The 18,463-nt window shown below is 47.0% G+C and overlaps 1 protein-coding gene across 1 annotated transcript in view; it reads left to right on the top strand.

Annotated features, from left to right (window-relative positions):
- UBAC1 (UBA domain containing 1) overlaps positions 1-18,463 on the top strand; it is a 32,904-nt gene that overhangs the window by 8,391 nt on the left and 6,050 nt on the right. Inside the window, exons 4-9 of the mRNA XM_037797964.1 lie at positions 1,271-1,378; positions 2,601-2,703; positions 3,059-3,167; positions 3,850-4,087; positions 6,429-6,515; positions 7,273-7,411. Of these exons, the coding sequence (XP_037653892.1) occupies positions 1,271-1,378; positions 2,601-2,703; positions 3,059-3,167; positions 3,850-4,087; positions 6,429-6,515; positions 7,273-7,411 (784 nt within the window). The remainder of the gene's footprint in view (positions 1-1,270; positions 1,379-2,600; positions 2,704-3,058; positions 3,168-3,849; positions 4,088-6,428; positions 6,516-7,272; positions 7,412-18,463) is intronic.

Genomic DNA, 18,463 nt, shown 5'->3' on the forward strand with positions numbered 1-18,463 from the left:
AACTCGGCATGCACGTCTGCATGGTCTGCAACAGACGCATAAGCTGCTTGTTTGTTCAGGCAGTTTTCTTATCTTTAATTTTTTAGATTAAGTAATACATTTAACTTAATAAGTCAAATAATACTACAGGTCTTTCATTAAAAATCAGTAGTTTCCTATCCTACCTGGGTCATATTCCCTTATGGCAACCTTTTATCCCTCTTTTAAGTGTCTCTTTAGCTGTTCTCTTCTGATTGTAAGTAATAGGTATACATGGCTGCCTCTAGAATTATCACTTTTAGACTCTCTTGGCTTCTGTTGCTGATACGGGTGGCCCCCCATCCCCCACCCTCCCCCTGTCCTTCCGCTGTTGGTATATCGTGATGTTGGTTGTTGGTTGAAGAAGGAGGCCATTAGTGTCCTTATGTAAGGGTTGTTTTCTGCTCTGAGCAGTGTATTGCATTCATCTCTTTTCAACCTTGTTTTTCCTGGAGTTAAAAATTGCCTCATTGTTTTGTTTGCTTAGTTTTCCATAGGCTCATTGTTAGTTTTTACAGATTCTTTAACATAATTGATAAATCCCCCTGAAAACATGGTCACCTCTACTTGTCCAGCTGTCTGTTTCCTTTTTTCCTGGAGCCCTCCTTCCGGTACTGGCCAGCCCCCTGCCCTCGCCTGAGTCAGTGGACTTGCAGGCCCACTGCCAGCCTCTCTCCCATGTGGGGCCTTCTGAATCGATACTTGTTATTCTTTCAGCTTGGAGGAGCTCTACATCAGTCAGCCCGCAGTTGTGTGGGGCTCAAGTCCAGGTAGACTCAGCTGCTTTCCCCTCACAGGGTCTCGAGGGCTGAGGTCTGGTGTCAGCTGGGGAGGGGTCTGCTCCCAGGCCCATCCTGGTTGTTGGCCCAGCTCAGCTCCTCGTGGTTATAGGGCCAGGGTTTCGTTTTCTTGCTGTCCTTCTGTCGGAGACTGCTCCAACAGAGTGGTAGGTCACGGTATTTTCAGCGGGGTCTGCCAGCCGCTCTGTCTCTCTGGCGTGGTTCCTGGGCACGGGTGCGGGCGTGATTGCAGGGGCGGTCTGTGTGTCTCCCTTGGCCCCACTCTGCCATGCTCTGTGAGGCCCTCCTGGCTCTCTGAGGATTTGGCAGCTCCGGCTCCTGCAGGAAGCTCAGTTGTCACCACATGTGCACAAGCACCTTTCCCAGGCAGAGCTCTTGTTATAGGTTTACATGGTTCTGCCCTTTTTGGCCCTTCTGTTCATTTCTGACTTTCTAATTACTTTTTTGTGCAGAAGAAACAAGACCAGAAAGCTCCAGATAGAGATGCTATCTTCCAAGCCACGGCCAACTTGCCGCCATGCAGCATGGACCGGGAGGTGGCGCAGCCCAGCATGAGAGACGTGAGCACCCACAGGCGGCTGCGGGGGCACTACAGGGGGTTGGAGGGCACCTCTGGGGAAGTGGGTGCAGGGTAGGGAGCAACTCTCGGTACTCTTTTCACAACTTTTCTGTAAATATAAAACCATTTCAAAATAAAAAGTTCAAAAACATTTTAAGGCAGGGTTGGAAGCATAGATAATGTTGGGAAGATTTTTTGCCCTGAGTTTCCCCAAAATTTTCTTTTTGATAGAAACCTGAACTTTATGTTATTTTGGATTGGGACAGTTTCAGAGTTAACAAGAGAGCCATTGGAAACGCGCGCCAGGACTTACCCCAGAAGTGCCGTGCGTGCACAGGCTGAGGGGTGGAGAGCACAGCCAGACCCTGGCTTTATTTGGTGCCAGGCCAAGCTAAGGCTCATCTAGGAACCCACCTCCCTCGGGAGCTTTTTCAGAGCGTTCCAAATTGACCAGGGCTTCGCCACTCTTCCCCAGAAGTTGGCACAGGTGTCTCCCTGGCCTGTGTGTGTCCCGTTCTGAGGTGCGTCCATCCCTAATGTGTGCTCATGCTCTGGGCCATGGATGGCCGTAGGCTTGTCATGGGAGAGGGGAGAGAGCTGCTTGACCCCCCAGTTTTCAGCCCCTGTAACTGAGCTAGACTGTAGAGGGTTTCTGGTTGTCCTTGCATCAGCTACTTGTTGAGAAGAGTTGTTAGCTACACACACTGTCTCTGTACCATTGTTCCAGCAAGGGGAAAATTAGAGACCCATGTCTGTGCGGCCCATAAAATTGCAGGCAGTAGCCTCTTTTTTCTTCAGCGAAGCCAAAGAGGCCCTCCACTCACTTAGCACCAGCCAGCTGGATGTTTTCCTCATCAAATGAAGGGCTGCGTGTCCCCCTTAGCCAGTGAGAGGTGGGCCTTACCAGACATTTTGCCCTCTGTGGTGTTGCCAGAGGGCCTGGAAGGCGCCGAGTCCAGCACGTCCTGGCCCATCTGTGCTGACAGCAGCGCCTGCTGGCCTTTCGGCTGGCTCGTCCAGGGCACCTGCCAAGGGACACGCGTTGGCTCTCCTCTTCTAATTCCGCTCCTTTTTCTCTGTTGAACTTGACCTTTTTGAACGAAACAGGAATAAAATTTTGACTGACAGCTTTAGTGCTCTGGGACCAGGAATGTAGTTTAGATCCAATTACATTTTTTGGGCATTTAGAGAAATGAGCTGCTCTTTTTTTGCTTTCACTGCAGTTCCAGACAGAACTCCGGAAAATCTTGGTGTCTCTCATCGAGGTGGCACAAAAATTGTTGGCACTGAATCCTGATGCAGTCGAATTATTTAAAAAGGCAAATGGTACGTACAGACCCAGCTGGAGCACACAGGTTTGCCCTCAGCCCCAGCTGTTCACCCTCCACCTCAGATGAGGCCTGAGGTGCTTCCGGTGGTTTCCCTTTCATTGCTGCCGCTTTTGTCCTCAGCATGGAAACTGGAAAAAATGAAGAATCCTTTATTTTCTACTTTGAATTGCTATTGAGTTAGGTTTGTACGAGTGAGAACTGATTGTTACATCTCAGATTTTCTAAGACTTAAGATAAGGACCAGAAGCGTTTGGTGTTCAGATGAGGTGGTAAAATGCAAGGGCACAGATGGGTCGCCTGCCCACCAGGCCCGGCCGCGTCCTCACAGCCCACTCTCGTCCCACCTGCAGCCATGCTGAATGAAGATGAGGAGGCGCACGTGGATGAGGCCGCCCTGCGCCAGCTCACGGAGATGGGCTTCCCGGAGAGCAGAGCTGTGAAGGCCCTGCGGCTGAGCCAGTATGTCCCAGGGCCGCTCCCTTCCCTAGCCAGGGTCGCAGTGGGCTGGGGTCTCGGGGTGGGGGGGCACCTCCTGCCCCAGACTCGGTGATGGAGTCGTTCCTAGTGCAAGTGAGTTTTTAAAGAGGCACCTTAACACCTGTCACAGAATTGGTGTAATTGGCCTCTCCAAGTGTTTCAAGAGCGTTTTGAAATCATCTAATTCTTTTGGGAATGTGTCATTCTAGTAATGTTCTGTAAATTCTTACACGAGGCTGCTTTACGAGAGTCCAAAATTAAGCCTTTTCATGGCAAGGATATCGGCTGCCACTGTGATGAGGGTGGTGTTTTCTTTCATATTCTCCTTTAGTTTCACAGTTTCGTTTACCTGCCTCTGCTTCCACATTCAGATCTGAAGTAGATGATCTGTGGACCAGGAATAGTCTGTGGGTTTTGCTCCCTTTGGCTTTGGACCCAAACTCTCAGGATTTCTCTTTTCTGGCCAGTTTGAGTCAAGGACCAGTGCTTCAGACTTACCTGCATTTTAATCCTCATGTCACTGGAAGGTTTTCTTCACAAGGCCTCCCCAGCTAGGGCAGAAACCCGTGGGAGTAGCAGAGTCCTTTCTTGGTCATGCAGAGGAAATGGAAGGCCCTCGTCAAGCAGTCTGGGGTGTTGGAAAGCGTCTCTTGTTACTTTTCAGCATGTCAGTAACTCAGGCCATGGAGTGGTTAATTGAGCATGCGGAAGATCCAACCATAGACACACCTCTTCCAGGCCACGCCACGCCAGACGTGCCGGGGGCCGCCGTGGCCTCCTCTGACGCAGCCTCCTCCGAGGCTGCTGCTGGGGCCGGCACAGGAGACGAGGAGGCCCGAGACGAGCTGACAGAAATCTTCAAGAAGATTCGAAGGAAAAGGGAGTTTCGGGCAGATGCTCGGGTAGGTGTGTTGGGCTCCTGTGGTGGAGACACCCTTTCCGTGCCGGGAGCCACCTTGGTCGGTGACATGAGGGCCCCTGCACCTGGTCACGAGCTGTCGGCTCCTGTCCCTGGAGGCAGGGACGGTGGGAAGGCGGGAGGTTCCTTCGTTTCCAGGATCGATTTTAAGTGCTCTCACTTGAGCCCAGCTGTCTGTTTTCCCTAAATAATTAGCTGGTGTGTTTGCCACCTCCTGAAAATGAGCTCATTATGCGTGTCCCAGAGTCGTGCCTGTGAGTTGCAGGCCCTGGGTGGGGTTAGGTGGGGGGTGCTCGCCACACCAGGGAGCCTGCGGGTGGGGCGGAAGGGAAGCCAGGCAGGCCTTTGGCCCTCTTTTTTAAAATCATCACAGAAAAGGCGAGCAGGCAGTACAGAGTTCCCATACACCCCCTCGCACAGTCTGTCCTGCTGTCAGCACCTTGTGTTGTGTGATACATCTGTTGTAATTGATGGACCAATGTTACTGTAATTATGCTGTTACCTATAGGCCATAGTTTACATTAGAGTTAGTCTTTGTGTTATACAGTTCTGTGGGGTTTTTTTAAAATTATTTTGGTAACATATATAAAATTTCCTATTTTAACCATTTTCGAGTATACGGTTCAGTGGTGTTAATTATATTCACACCGTTGTGCTATTCCCACCACAATCTATTGCCAGTACTTTCCTGTCACCCCGGATAGAACTCTGTCCCAGTTAAGCATCATCTCGCTGTTCTCCCCAGCTCAGCCCCGGCTGTGGGTTTTTCTCCCAGCGCCCAGTGAGGGAGCCTGGAGTTAGGGAGTGGCTAGGAAAGCAAATAGGACCATAAGAGAAAATGCTGACTTAAGGGCTAACCACTTACCCAGCTGGGCTCCAGCAAAGCCTCCTTCCTGGTTGCTGCCCCCAGCTGAAGTCTCTCTCTGTTGGGTTCTCTTTGAGGCACCCGACAGAACAGTCCAGAAGGACTGCGGGGCCTCTGCACAGGGTGCAGTTTCCTGTGGTCAGTGCGGACGGTCGAGGGTCTGGCAGAGTCAGCGAGTTCACAACAGCAGAAGATTGAAAAGAGAGACGGCTCAAGGGACTTCAGAAGGGCACACTCTGCCCTGCCAGGGACTGAGGAAGCCCTTGAAAAGTTTATTCTGGGCGACAAAATTGAACATAACTTCCTGTTCCGGTTTGCGAATGCTGCAGAATGCAAAACACCAGAGACGGATTGGCTTTTATAAAAGGGGTTTATTTGGCTACACAGTTGCAGTCTTAAGGCCATAAAGCGTCCAAGGTAACACATCAGCAATCGGGTACCTTCACTGGAGGATGGCCAATGGCGTCCGGAAAACCTCTGCTAGCTGGGAAGGCACGTGGCTGGCATCTGCTCCAAAGTTCTGGTTTCAAAATGGCTTTCTCCCAGGATGTTCCTCTCTAGGCTTCAGCTCCTCAAAAATGTCACTCTTAGTTGTACTTGGGGACTTTTTCCTTGCTTAGCTTCTCTGGAGCAAGAGTCTGCTTTCAACGGCCGTCCTTAAACTGTCTCTCATCTGCAGCTCCTGTGCTTTCTTCAGTGTCCCTCTTGGCTGTAGCTCCTCTTCAAAAGGTCACTCTCAGCTGCACTGAGTTCCCCCTGCCTGTCAGCCCATTTATATGTCTCCACTGATCAAGGCCCACCCTGAATGGGTGGGGCCACACCTCCATGGAAATACCTCATCCGAGTTATCACCTACAATTGGGTGTGGCACATTTCCATGCAGACAATCTAATCCAAACGTTCCAACTTAGTCCCCACTAATATGTCTGCCCCACAAGATTGCATCAAAGAATATGGCCTTTTCTGGGGGGACATAATACATTCAAACCGGCACACTTCCTTTTCCCCTTTCACAAATTACTATGGACGTTTTTGTCTTCATTAAATTTGATTTTCTTACGTGACCTTTTTCTAATACAACTTATTCTTGGATCACAAGGCCCTCACCTGCCCTATAGCAATGTGCAAATGCACCTTGGTGATCAGAGCTCCCATCTGCTGGCCCACAGCCCCCCGAGGACCCTCCAGGAGCCCCACGGCCTTGGTCTTCCTGAAGCAGCATCAGGCCCATTACTTGCCTTCATGGCTGCTGTTGAGAGACTGAAAACCAGTAACTGTTTGAATAAAGAGCGAGGAAAGACACTTTTGAAATAGTGACTCCTGTAGGGTTATATTAAAACCCCTCCTGCTTGGATGCCCGGTGACGGCGGCTCACCTCCACACACGGTGGCCACGGCCCTGGCTTTGCTGCCTGGCTCTCAGGGAGGGCGGCCCCTGACCGCTGTGTGCTTCCCTTCAGGCCGTCGTCTCCCTGATGGAGATGGGCTTCGACGAGAAGGAGGTGATGGACGCCCTCAGGGTGAACAACAACCAGCAGAACGCTGCCGTGAGTACTGGGCAGCTCTGGCACGAGGCCACCTGTCCCCTGTCGCTGTCAGCACAGCTGCAGCCTGCCTGGCCAGGAGCCTGTGCTTGGTTACTCCCACATGTAGTCGGCTCTTTTGCCACAGGGTAGATGGTTCAAATGGCATCCAACTTTAAAAATAAATAGCTAGCTGAAAAAATTGGGGGCTTTGCCTTTTTAAAAAATACACCTTATATGCCCTGTCGTATGGGGGTGTGTGTGAGATTTGCTTATTGATGTATTCTGTTAAACTCACCCTAAAATGGATTCCCACCCCTGAGCACACACCGACTGCTGGTGGGAGCCCTGCGGGCCCAGGCTTGGTGGGGTGAAGACGTTGCAGGCAGCCCGGGGTGGAGGACGGGTCTGTGTGAAACCACGTCGGCACTCAGTGCACAGCCGAGCTGGGGTCTCAGGCCAGGGCTCCTTCCGGGGAGCTGCTACGGCTGCTGCTTTGTGGCTCATGCTGGCGCCCTGGGTGGTGACTGGAAAAGTCGCAACGGTTAACTTGAGTTGCGACGCCAGGGCCTGCAAAGAAAACCCAGATGGTGTGTGTTCCTCTCTGTGGAGCCTGACTGAATGTGCACGGCCCCTAAATTGGGACCTGGATTTGCTTTTGTGTTATGGTCTCTGGAGTTAGAAAAGCTTGGGAGACTTATTAGGAACTCACAAAAGGGTGTGGGGCTGACGGGGCATCTTGGGAGGGCACTAATACCCTTTGCCGCCCTTGGGTCTGCAGTGCGAGTGGCTGCTGGGGGACCGGAAGCCTTCTCCTGAGGAGCTGGACAGAGGCATCGACCCCGACAGCCCCCTCTTCCAAGCCATCCTGGACAACCCCGTCGTGCAGCTGGGCCTGACCAACCCTAAGACGCTGTTAGGTACGTGTGTGCTGTTTACACTGGCTGGGGCAGGGGTGGGGCACACAGCCGGCTAGTTCCAACCGCAGAGTGACCACACGCAGCCACTCTCCCTGCCTCGTGGCCGAGCGTCCTTCAGGAGAACCTGCCTGAGCTGCTCCACGTCGTGCAGGCGCCATCTCCTCCTGGATGCCTGGACAGCGGAGAAGCACAGCGGTACTGACCCTGGGGGCCTTGACGGGAGGACCAAGGAGTGTTTTGGCTTTTGCTCTTAGTCTTGAACTAAGGCTTTATAAGTCTTCATGAGGGGCTTCGCTGGAGCGTCTTTGTTTTTATCATGAGATGAGTCAGTGCACATAGACTTGCATGTAGCAGGAAAAGTAAGTGCATCTCCCACCCACTCACCCGGAGAGAACACAGCCTCTTTAGGAGCCCCTGGGCACCTCCCCCAGAGCATCCAGGAGCTGGAGTTTCTGTGTGTCACTCTTTCGGAGTTTTGCTGCATGCACACGTATCCCCAGATGACGTGTGCTTGGGTCCTGCCATTTTATAAATCGGCCCATGTTCTCTGCAGGGTCTGTGACTTGCCTTTGGCATTCTTTTCTGAAACTGCCGCCTGTCGTACCTCATGGAACGAACTAACGGGGAATGTTTACCTCCTCTGCTGCCTGGTGGGCTGGCCTGGTTTCCCTGGGATGTTAGCTGCTGTGTGCGACACGGCCCTGAACGTTCTCGCCTGTCCCAGTGCACCTGGAGAGTGCCTCTCCGGCTGGGCGCCCGGGCCTGGGTCCACCAGCCGTGCTTCCAGGAGCAGCGGCTCGGGGTTGCCCGGTGCAGGAGGATGACACTTCCTGCTTTCCCTGGTGTCCCTGAGCTGTAAGGCTGGGACCTTTGAGGGGGGTGCCGGCCTCCCGGGGCCTCAGCTGGGAGGGGCTTTCCGGTCACCCCTGGGCCCCTTTTCCTGTTGGATGGCTTCTGTTCTTCAGAGGAGCCCTTCATGTATTCTGGGCACAGCTCCTTTAATGGATACATACATTGCAAAATCTTTCCATTTGTGGCTTTTTAAACATTTGGTGCTTCTTATTTAGGTCTGTAATTACCTGGAATTGGTGTGTGTGCATGTGTATGCATGTGTGCACGTGCGTGCAGTGTAAGGTAGGGTCTGTCTCACGGTTCTCTGCCTGGCGCTTAGGAGCCTTGCTCCCCTTGTTGACCAGGCCACGCTGGCGCCGAGCTGCCCTGCGAGCCCTGTCGTGCCTCAGTTGACCTCTGCACGGCCTGCGGGGGACTCTTTATCCCGGTCCACTGGCCCACTCATCTGTCCCTGTAGCAGCCCCCACTGTCCGATTTACTTTCACCTTCCATCCCGCTGTCAGGAGCTTGTAGCTCTTGTTGGCCCCTTGTGCTTTGTGCTTTTTAAAAAGGCCCTCACTTCCATTCGGCCTGAGCTCATCAGCTCTCCACATTGTTGTAAGATCAGCAGCAGCCCCTCCTCCGCGCCCCCTCGCCTTCCCCAGGGGCAGCCGCGTGTGTCTCCCGGGGCCTATCCCCTGTGTCTAAGCAGCCTCCTGGGAGCTCGCTCTGTTGTTTTATTTCTGGGCGTCACCTGTTGATGTCCCTGGTTTTCTTCTACCCACCTCATGCCCCCCAAATCCCAGTGTGGTCACACTGGGACACTGGCCCTCCGTATCAGCTCCTCATACCTTGGCTCTGTGTAGTGTTGAACTGGGTTGAAAACTGATCCCTTTTCCTCTGCAGAGCAACTTTTTGTTTTCCCGAGGTTAGAAATTCTCACTTTTTCTTTGTTTATTTATTAACACATTTATCAATAATTCAGCCCCAATTTTGCTGCCAGTTTTCTCCATTTCCCCCAAAAAGGCTCAGGCACATCAGGTGCCATCATGCTGTCCTGCTTGGTCTGTCCCTGGGTCCCTGCTGGGTCCACCCCCACTCCAGGCCCCCCCACTCCTGTCCTGAGTTGATTGATTGGCTGAATTCAGAATTCTAGATTGGAAGTTGCTTTTTTTCACAAGTTTGAAGGTATTTTCCTGCTCTCCTTTGGCTTCCACTGTTGCTGAGGATAATTCCGAAGTCATTATGTTTCTTGATCTTTTATATGAGGCTTAGTTTTTCTTCCTATAGCTGGTAGAATTTCTCTTTGTACCCCACTTCTGAAATCTGACAATATGTCTTGCTGGGAGTGTGGTTTCATCCTTGGTGCCGGGCACTGAGTGGCCCCCGTGCTCCTGGAAGTGTCTTCTTTCCTCCTGGAGCATCTCGAGTGACCCGCTGACACCCTCCCTTTTCCCTGCTCCTCCTTCCTGCAGCTCTGGGCCGGGCGTGCGGTTCCCTCCCAATGTCACAGCCCCCTGCAGCCCTTCTCCATTTCTGTCTTTGTTCTGCTCTAGGGGAGAGTTCTTCAAATTTATCTTCCAACACTTTTGCCTTTTAAGTTTCTGCTGTTTTTAATTTCAAACAACTTTTTCCCTTCTCACAGGGTGCCCCTTTTCGAGGCCCCTGCCTGGGGTTGGGGTGGCGGGCCCCTCACCCTTCTGTGCTGTGGGCAGGTTACCCTTGCTGGCCCTGTTTCCTCCAGGTCGCTTTTCCTGTTTGTTCTGATCTCCATTGCTCACATCAGGCAGGTGCCTGGTCCCCTCAGCCACGGCCGTCTGCGTGAGTGGGAGCAGGGCAGGGCAGGGCAGGCCACGGGGCTCTGGGCCTGAGGGCTTCCTGGGGACTGTGGGCTGCTTTGCAGGCCCATCTGGCTTTTCCCTGTGGAACCCCCAGCCCATGTAGTGCCTTTGGACGGGCCACAGGTTTTCCAGATGAGGCTCTTGTGACCTGCTTGGAGGTAACAAGCCTGGAGAAGGGCTGGGGTCTCCACCAGACAGTGTGTGCACCCACTCAGTCGCCCCTTTTCAGTGGGGTTCTCTGCCCTCAGCTGCCCTCGGGGTCCTGCAGACCAGAGGCTCTCCTCGGGGAGAGTCCTCTAGGCTCCTGCACACGGGGTGGGGTGGGGGGAGGTCACTGCCCTTAAACAGCTTCCCCTTCCTAACCCTAGCCACCCCTTTTGCCACCTTCACTTTCCGTGGGAGATGCCATCGGTGTTTCTTTCTTTTTTTATTCGAAAAGTTTTAGGTTACAGAAAAATCATGCAGAAAATACCAAGTTCCCATGCTCCCCTCACACACCAACCCCCTGCCTGAGTGTGGTGCCTTTGTTACAGCTGATGAAGCAGTATTATTATAATTATACTATTTACTACGGTCCATAGTCTCTATTAGAGTTCACTGTTCCTAGCGTACTGTTCCACAGCTTTTGAAAATGTTTATTCTAAAAACGTACAACCTAAAATCGCCCCTTTTAACCTTATCTGCATATACAATTCAGTGCTGTTAATTACTTTTACAGGACTGGGCCACCCTCACCACCACCCATTTCCAGAACTTCCCATCACCCCAAACAAACCGTGCCAGTTAAGCATTGACTCCCCGTTCCGGCCCCCACTTCCACCCGTGTAACCTCTGTTCTAGTTTCTGGATCTTACGAATCTTACTCTCGTTTCACAGTGAGACCGTGGGGTAGTTGTCCCACTGTGTCTGGCTCATTTCACTGCACACGATGTCTTCAAGGTTCATGTGGTCGCAGTAATCAGGACTTTATTCCTTTTTACAGCTGAATGATGTTCATTGTAGGGATATACCCCATTTTCCTTATCAGTTCTTCTGTGGTTGGACACTTGGGTGGCTTCCACCTTTTGGCTGTTGTGAGCAGTGGTGCGTAAATACCTGCCCGAGTCCCTGCTTTCAATTCTTTTGGGTATTTACCTAGGAAAGGGATTGCTGAGTCATAGGGTAATTCGGTACTTAACGAGGAACCGCCACCGTCTTCCGCAGCGGCTGCACCGTTTCACACTCCCACCGGCAATGAACAGGTGTCAACACTTATTTCCAGTTTTCTTTAATAGTAACTATTCTAGTGAGTGTGAAATGGTATCACACTGTGGTTTTGATTTGGATTTCCCTAGTGGCTAATAGTGTTGAGCAAGATCTTTTCATGTGTTTATAGGCCTTTTGAATATCTTTGGAGAAATGTCTGTTCAAGTCTTTTGTCCTTTTTTAAATTGAGTTGTCTTTGTGTTGTTGAGTTGTAGGATCTCTCTTATATTCTGGATTTTAAACTCAACAGATATGTGGTTTCCAGATATTTTCTGTGATTGCAAAAGTTGTCTTTTTACTTTCATGATAAAGTCCTATGATTCACAAAAGTTTCTAATTTTGTTGAAATTGTTTGTTTTTTATTTTGTTGTTTTATGCTTTTGGTGAAAGCCTAAGAAACCACTGCCTAACAGAAGGTCCTGAAAATGCTTCTCTTTGTTCTATTCTAAGAGTTTTAAGTTTTATTCTTGTATTTAGATGTTTATTCCACTTTGAGTTAATTTTTGGATATTGGGAAAGGTGGGGGGCCTCATTCATTCTTTTGCATGTGGATTTCGAGTTCTTCCAGCAGCATTTGTTGAAGAGACTGTTCTTTACCCATTGTGTGGCTTTGGTACCCTGTCAGGAATCATTTGGCCATAGCAATTCACATGCAATAGATTGAGTGTGGACCCCTATCTCTCACCATATGCAAAAGTTAAATTCACAGTGGTTCGAAGACCTAAACATGAGAGCTAATACTATACAACTTTCACAAGAACACAGGGAAATATCTTCAGGACCTTGTGGCAGGCAGTGGATTTATACATTTTACACCAAAAGCACAGGCAGCAAAAGAAAAATATAGATAAAATGGACTTCATCAAAGTTAAAAACTTTTGTGCATCAAAGGACATTTCAAGACAATGAAAACACAACCTACAAAATGGGAGAAAATATTTGGAAACCATATATCTGATAAGGGTTTAATGTCCCAAATACATATATATATATATATATAAAGAAGCCCTAATCTCAACCACAAAAAGATAAACAAACCAATTAAAAAATAGGCCAAGGATTTGAATAGAGATTTGTCCAAAGAAGATACTCAAGTGGCTAATAAGTATATGATAACTTGAACACCATCATTAGCCATTAATGAAATGCAAATTAAAACTGTGAGACACCACTTCATACCAACTAGGAGGGCTATTATTTTTTATTTATTTATTTTTTTTTAATTTTCATTTTATTGAGATATATTCACATACCATGCAGTCATACAAAACAAATTGTACATTTGATTGTTCACAATACCATTACATAGTTGTACATTCATCACCTAAATCAATCCCTGACACCTTCATTAACACACACACAAAAATAACAAGAATAATAATTAAAGTGAAAAAGAGCAATTGAAGTAAAAAAGAACACTGGGTACCTTTGTCTGTTTGTTTTCCTTCCCCTATTTTTCTACTCATCCATCCATAAACTAGACAAAGTGGAGTGTGGTCCTTATGGCATTCCCAATCCCATTGTCACCCCTCATAAGCTACATTTTTATACAGTTGTCTTCGAGATTCATGGGTTCTGGGTTGTAGTTTGATAGTTTCAGGCATCCACCACCAGCTACTCCAATTCTTTAGAACCTAAAAAGGGTTGTCTAAAGTGTGCGTAAGAGTGCCCACCAGAGTGACCTCTCGGCTCCTTTTGGAATCTCTCTGCCACTGAAGCTTATTTCATTTCCTTTCACATCCCGCTTTTGGTCAAGAAGATGTTCTCCGTCCCACGATGCCAGGTCTACATTCCTCCCTGGGAGTCATATTCCATGTTGCCAGGGAGATTCACTCCCCTGGGTGTCTGATCCCACGTAGAGGGGAGGGCAGTGATTTCACCTTTCAAGTTGGCTTAGCTAGAGAGAGAGGGCCACATCTGAGCAACAAAGAGGCATTCGGGAGGAGGCTCTTAGGCACAATTATAGGGAGGCCTAGCCTCTCCTTTGCAGTTTTTTTAAAAAATACTGACTAATAACAAGTGTTGCCAAGGACTCGGAGAACTAGGAGCTCTCGAGCACTGTTGGTGGGAGTGTCATGTGGAGCAGCTGCTGTGAACAAGTTTGGGTTTTCCTCAGAAAGTGAAATGTAGAGTTACCCGTGACTCAGCAGTTCCAGCCCCAGGTAGATGCCCAGAGGAACTGACAGCAGGACTCGGGCAGATAGTTGTAAGGCATCAGTCACAGCAGCCACAAGGTGGAAGCGGCCCACATGCCCATCCTCAGACGGACGGATAAACAAAATGTCTGTACAATGAATATGACTCAGCTGTAGAAAGAAGTGACGTGCTGGAACACGCTACCACATGGATGCACCTTGAAGACATCATGTCGAGTGAAATAAGCCAGACACAAAAAGACAACTATTGTGTGTTTTCTTTTATGTGAAATAATCAGAATAAGCAAATTCATAGACACTGAAAGCAAGATACTGGTTACCAGGCGTGGGGGGAGGGGTAGGGAAGTTAGTGCTAAATGAGTATGAGTTTTGGTTTAGGATGATAAAAATAGTAAGGAGATAGGAAGGTTGCACAGAATTGTCAATGTACTTAATGCCAAAGAATTGTCTGCTTGAAATGGTTAAAATGATTTTTATGTTACACAATTTTGCCACGGTAAAAATGTTTATTTTTTAAAAAATCAATTGGCCACAAATGTGAGAGTTTATTTCTGAGCTCTCATTTTGATTCCATTGGCTAATATGTTTGTCCTTGTGCCAGAACCACACTGTTTTGATTACTGTAGCTTTGTAATGAGTTTTTAAATCAGGAAGTGTGAATCTTCCAACTTTGTTCTTTTTCAAGGTGGCTTTGGCTATTTGGGGCCCCTCACCCTTCCATGTAAATTAGATGATTGGCTTTTCCATTTCTGCAAAGAGGCTGTTGCCATTTTTTTTTTTAATTTAGTTTTATTGAGATTGTTCACATACCATTCAATTATCCAAAGATCCAAAGTGCACAGTCAGTTGCCCATGGTACCATCATACAGCTATGCATCCATCACAATTATTTTTATCAGTTTTTAGAATGTTTGCATTACACCTGAAAATAAAGACAAAAAAAAGAAAACTCAAATCTTCCCATACCCCTAACCACCCCCCCTCCATTATTGACTCATAGTATTGTTATAGTACATTTGTTACTATTGATGAAAGAATGTTGAAACACTAACTGTAGTACATAGTTTGCAATAGGTATAATTTTTTCTCTATATAACTCTCTATTATTAACTTCTAGTTATAGTGTCATAAATTTGTTGTAGTTCATGAAAGAGATTTCTAATATTTGTAGCTAATCATAGACATTGTCCACCACAAGATTCACTGTTTTATACATTCCCATCTTTTAACCTCCAACTTTCCTTCCGGTTGCATATGTCATTCTAAGCTTCCCCTTTCCACCACATTCACACACCAGTCAGCACTGTTAGTTATTCTTACAATAACGTGCTACCATCACCTCTGCCAATTTCCGAACACTTAAGTTCAACCTAGTTGAACATTCTGCTTATAATAAGCAACCGCTCCCCGTTCTTTAGCCTCATTCTGTATCCTGGTAACTTAAATTTCCTGTCTATGAGTTTACATATTATAATTAGTTCATATCAGTGAGACCATGCAATATTTGTCCTTATGTATCTGACTTATTTCACTCAATATAGTGCCTTCAAAGTTTCTTCATCAACCTGTTTTTTTTTAAGATGGTTTTGTTCACCCACCATACTTTCTGTCCTAAGTAAACAATTGATGGTTCCCTCTATGGTCACATATTTAAGTATTTGCCACCGTCACCACTGTCTATGTAAGGACATCTCCATTTCTTCCACAAAGAAGGAGGAAGAGTCAAAGAAGGTAGAGAGACAAAAGAAAAAGAGAAAAAAAATGACAGCTAAAAAAGCAACAAAAGGAAAGATAGAATTAAACTAAAGAGTAAACGAGTCAGACAACATCACCAGTGCCTAGAGTCCCATACCCCTCCCTTATCTCTGCCTCTCATAGGCATTTAGCTTTGGTATATTGCCTTTGTTACGTTAAAGGAAGTATACTACAATGTTACTGTTAACTGTAGTCTCTAGTTTACATTGATTGTTTATTTTTTCCCCAATACCACCCTATTTTTAACACCTTGCAAGGTTGACATTCATTTGTTCTCCCTCATGTAAAAACATTTGTACATTTTATCACAATTGTTGGGCACTCTAGGTTTCACTGAGTTATACAGCCCCAGTCTTTATCTTTCCTCTTTCCTTCTGGTGTCCCACATGCTCCTAACCTTCCTCTTTCAGCCATACTCAGTACATTGTTCATTGTACTTACATTGCTGTGCTACCATCACCCAAAATTGTGTCCCAGACTTCTCACTCCTGTCTTCTCCTATCTGCCTGCAGTGCTCCTTTTAGTGTTTCCTGTAGAGCAGGTATCTTGTTCACAAACTCTTTCATTGTCTGTTTGTCAGAGATATTTTTAAGTCTCCCTCATATTTGAAGGACAGTTTTGCTGGGTATAGGATTCTTGGTTAGTGGTTTTTCTCTTTCAGTATCTTAAATATATCACAGCACTTCCTTCTTGCCTCCATGCTTTCTACCGAGAAATCCACACATAGTCTTATCAAGCTTCCTTGGTATGTGATGGATTGCTTTTCTCTTGCTGCTTTCAGGATTCTATCTTGTCTTTGATGTTTAATAATCTGATATTACGTGTTTTGGCATAGCCTGTTCAGTTCTATTCTGTTTGGGGTATGCTACACTTCTTGGATCTGTAATTTTATGTCTTTCATTAGAGATGGCAAATTTTCGTTGGTTATTTCCTCTATTATTGCTTCTGCCCCTTTTCCCTTCTCTTCTCCTTCTGGGACACCTATGACACGTACATTCATGCATTTCATGTTAGCATTCAATTCCCTGAAATGTTGCTCATGTTTTTCCATTCTTTTCTCTATCTGTTCTTTTGTGTAGGATTTCTGATGTCTTGTTCTGCAGTTCCTGAGTGTTTTCTTCTGCCTCTTGAGATCTGCTGCTGTATGTCTCCATTGTGTTTCTCATCTCTTGTGTTGTGCCTTTCATTTCCATAGATTCTGCCAGTTGTTTTTTCAAAGTTTCGATTTCTACCTTTTGTTCACCCAGAGTTTTCTTTAGAGCCTTCATCTCTTTTGTTATATCTTCCCTGAACTCGTTGAGTTGGTTTTTTATTTCATTTAGCATATTTCTTTGAAAATCTTTAATTGATTGTTTCCTTAAAGTGAAACCATATACCAACTGAATCTTGATTCAGGTGTACCTTTATTCCTTTGACTGGGCCATATCTTCGTTTTCCCTAGTATAGATTGTAGTTTTCTGTTGTCTAGGCATCTGGTTTCCCTGGTTACCCCAGTCAGATTTTCCCAGACCAGAATGGGTTCAAGTCTCAGAATGGGGTATATTCAGGGTGTATCTTAGGGGAATGACAGACTTTCCTGTGAGGTTTCCAGTCGCTATGCTTTTCCTAACCTGCCCAGCAGGTGGCACCTGTCAGCCTGTTGCTCCCAACTGGTGTAAGGATGTGTGGCCCATGGCTGTTTTCCCCCAGGCTCTGGGGTCTGGTTCTGAAGGGAAAGCTGGGCTGCACCTTCGTACTTGTAGGGAGGATAGACCCCCTAAAGAGTTATCATCTGCATTTGAACTGTCTCTGTTATCTCCACCCTTGTCTGGGTCAGAGCACTTCAAATTGAAAATGGCTGAGGCTCTCTCCTCTGAGCCCCTTATGTTGAGAGAGTGAGAAAGGGACAGAAAACTCCCTTTTAGAGCCAGTACACGGTCCCCCAGTTTCACTCATCGGCCAGAGGTATCACCTGGTCTTCTGGGCTCCCCCTCCCGGGACAGATGAGTCTTCTGGCTCTTTAAGGTCAGTCGTCACTAAAAGCCTCTGTCTGCTTGTTGGGGGTTTGTAGCTTGTGTTCAGGAGTCTACATTTGTTAATTAAAACCCCAGTTGGAGGTGGACTCAGCTATATTCACTTGCTCGGAGAGTACTGCTGTCTACCACAGCAAGGTCTTGCAGCTAAGCCTGCTGTGGTGGGAGGGGGCTCCCAGCTTGGCTCTGCAGTTTTTGCTTTCAGACTTTCTGCCGCTGTCTCGGGCATTCCTCCCAGTTCAGGTTGGTGCACAACATGTGGAGAGTCACAGTTGTCCCCCAGCAGTTATTCCAAATTACTTACTAGTTGTTCCTGGTTGTTTATTAGTTGTTCCAGGGGACTGACTAAATTCCACTCTTCTCTTTGCTGCCATCTTGCCCTTCCTCCAGGCTGTTGCCATTTTGATTGGGATCATGTTGAATCCGTAAATTGCTTTGGGTAAAATTGACTTCTTAATAATATTTAGTCTTCCAATCCATGAACACAGAATGTCCTGCCATTTATTTAGGGCTTCTTTGATTTCTTCTCGCAATGTTTCATAGTTTTTCCGTGTATAAATTCTTTACATCTTTGGTTAAATTTTTTCCTAGATATTTGATACTTTTAGTTGCTGTTGTAGATGGAATTATTTCCTGATGTCCTCTTCCAGTTATTCAATACTGGTATATAGAAACGCTACTGATACTTGCATGTTGATTTAATGTGCATTACTTTTCTGAATTCATTTATTAGCTCTGGTAGCTTTGTTGTTGATTTTCTCGCATTTTCTGTATATAGGATCATGCCATTTGAAAATAGAAAAAGATTTACATCTCCTTTTCCAATTTGATGCCTTTTATTTCTTTTTTCTTTCTTAACTGCTCTAGCTAGAACTTCGAGCACAATTTTGAATAACTGGTGATGGTGGCCATCCTTGGCTTGTTCAAGGTCTCAAAGGGAAAAGCTCTCCATCTTTCACCATCGAGCATGATGTTGGTGGGTTTTTCATATATGCCCTTTATCGTGCTGAGGAAGTTTCTGTCTATTCCTAGTTTCTTACGTGTTTTTATCAAGAAGGGGGTTCTGGATTTTGTCAAAAGACTTTTCTGTGGCAATTGAGATCATTCATGGTAGTTTTCCTTCATTTATCAATGTGGTGTATTACATTAATTGATTTTCTTCTGTTGAATCACCCTTGCATAACTAAGATAAATCTCACTTGATCAAGGTGT

The sequence above is a fragment of the Choloepus didactylus genome, chromosome 10, assembly GCF_015220235.1.
Source record: "Choloepus didactylus isolate mChoDid1 chromosome 10, mChoDid1.pri, whole genome shotgun sequence".
In the NCBI taxonomy this organism is placed as follows: Eukaryota; Metazoa; Chordata; class Mammalia; order Pilosa; family Megalonychidae; genus Choloepus; species Choloepus didactylus.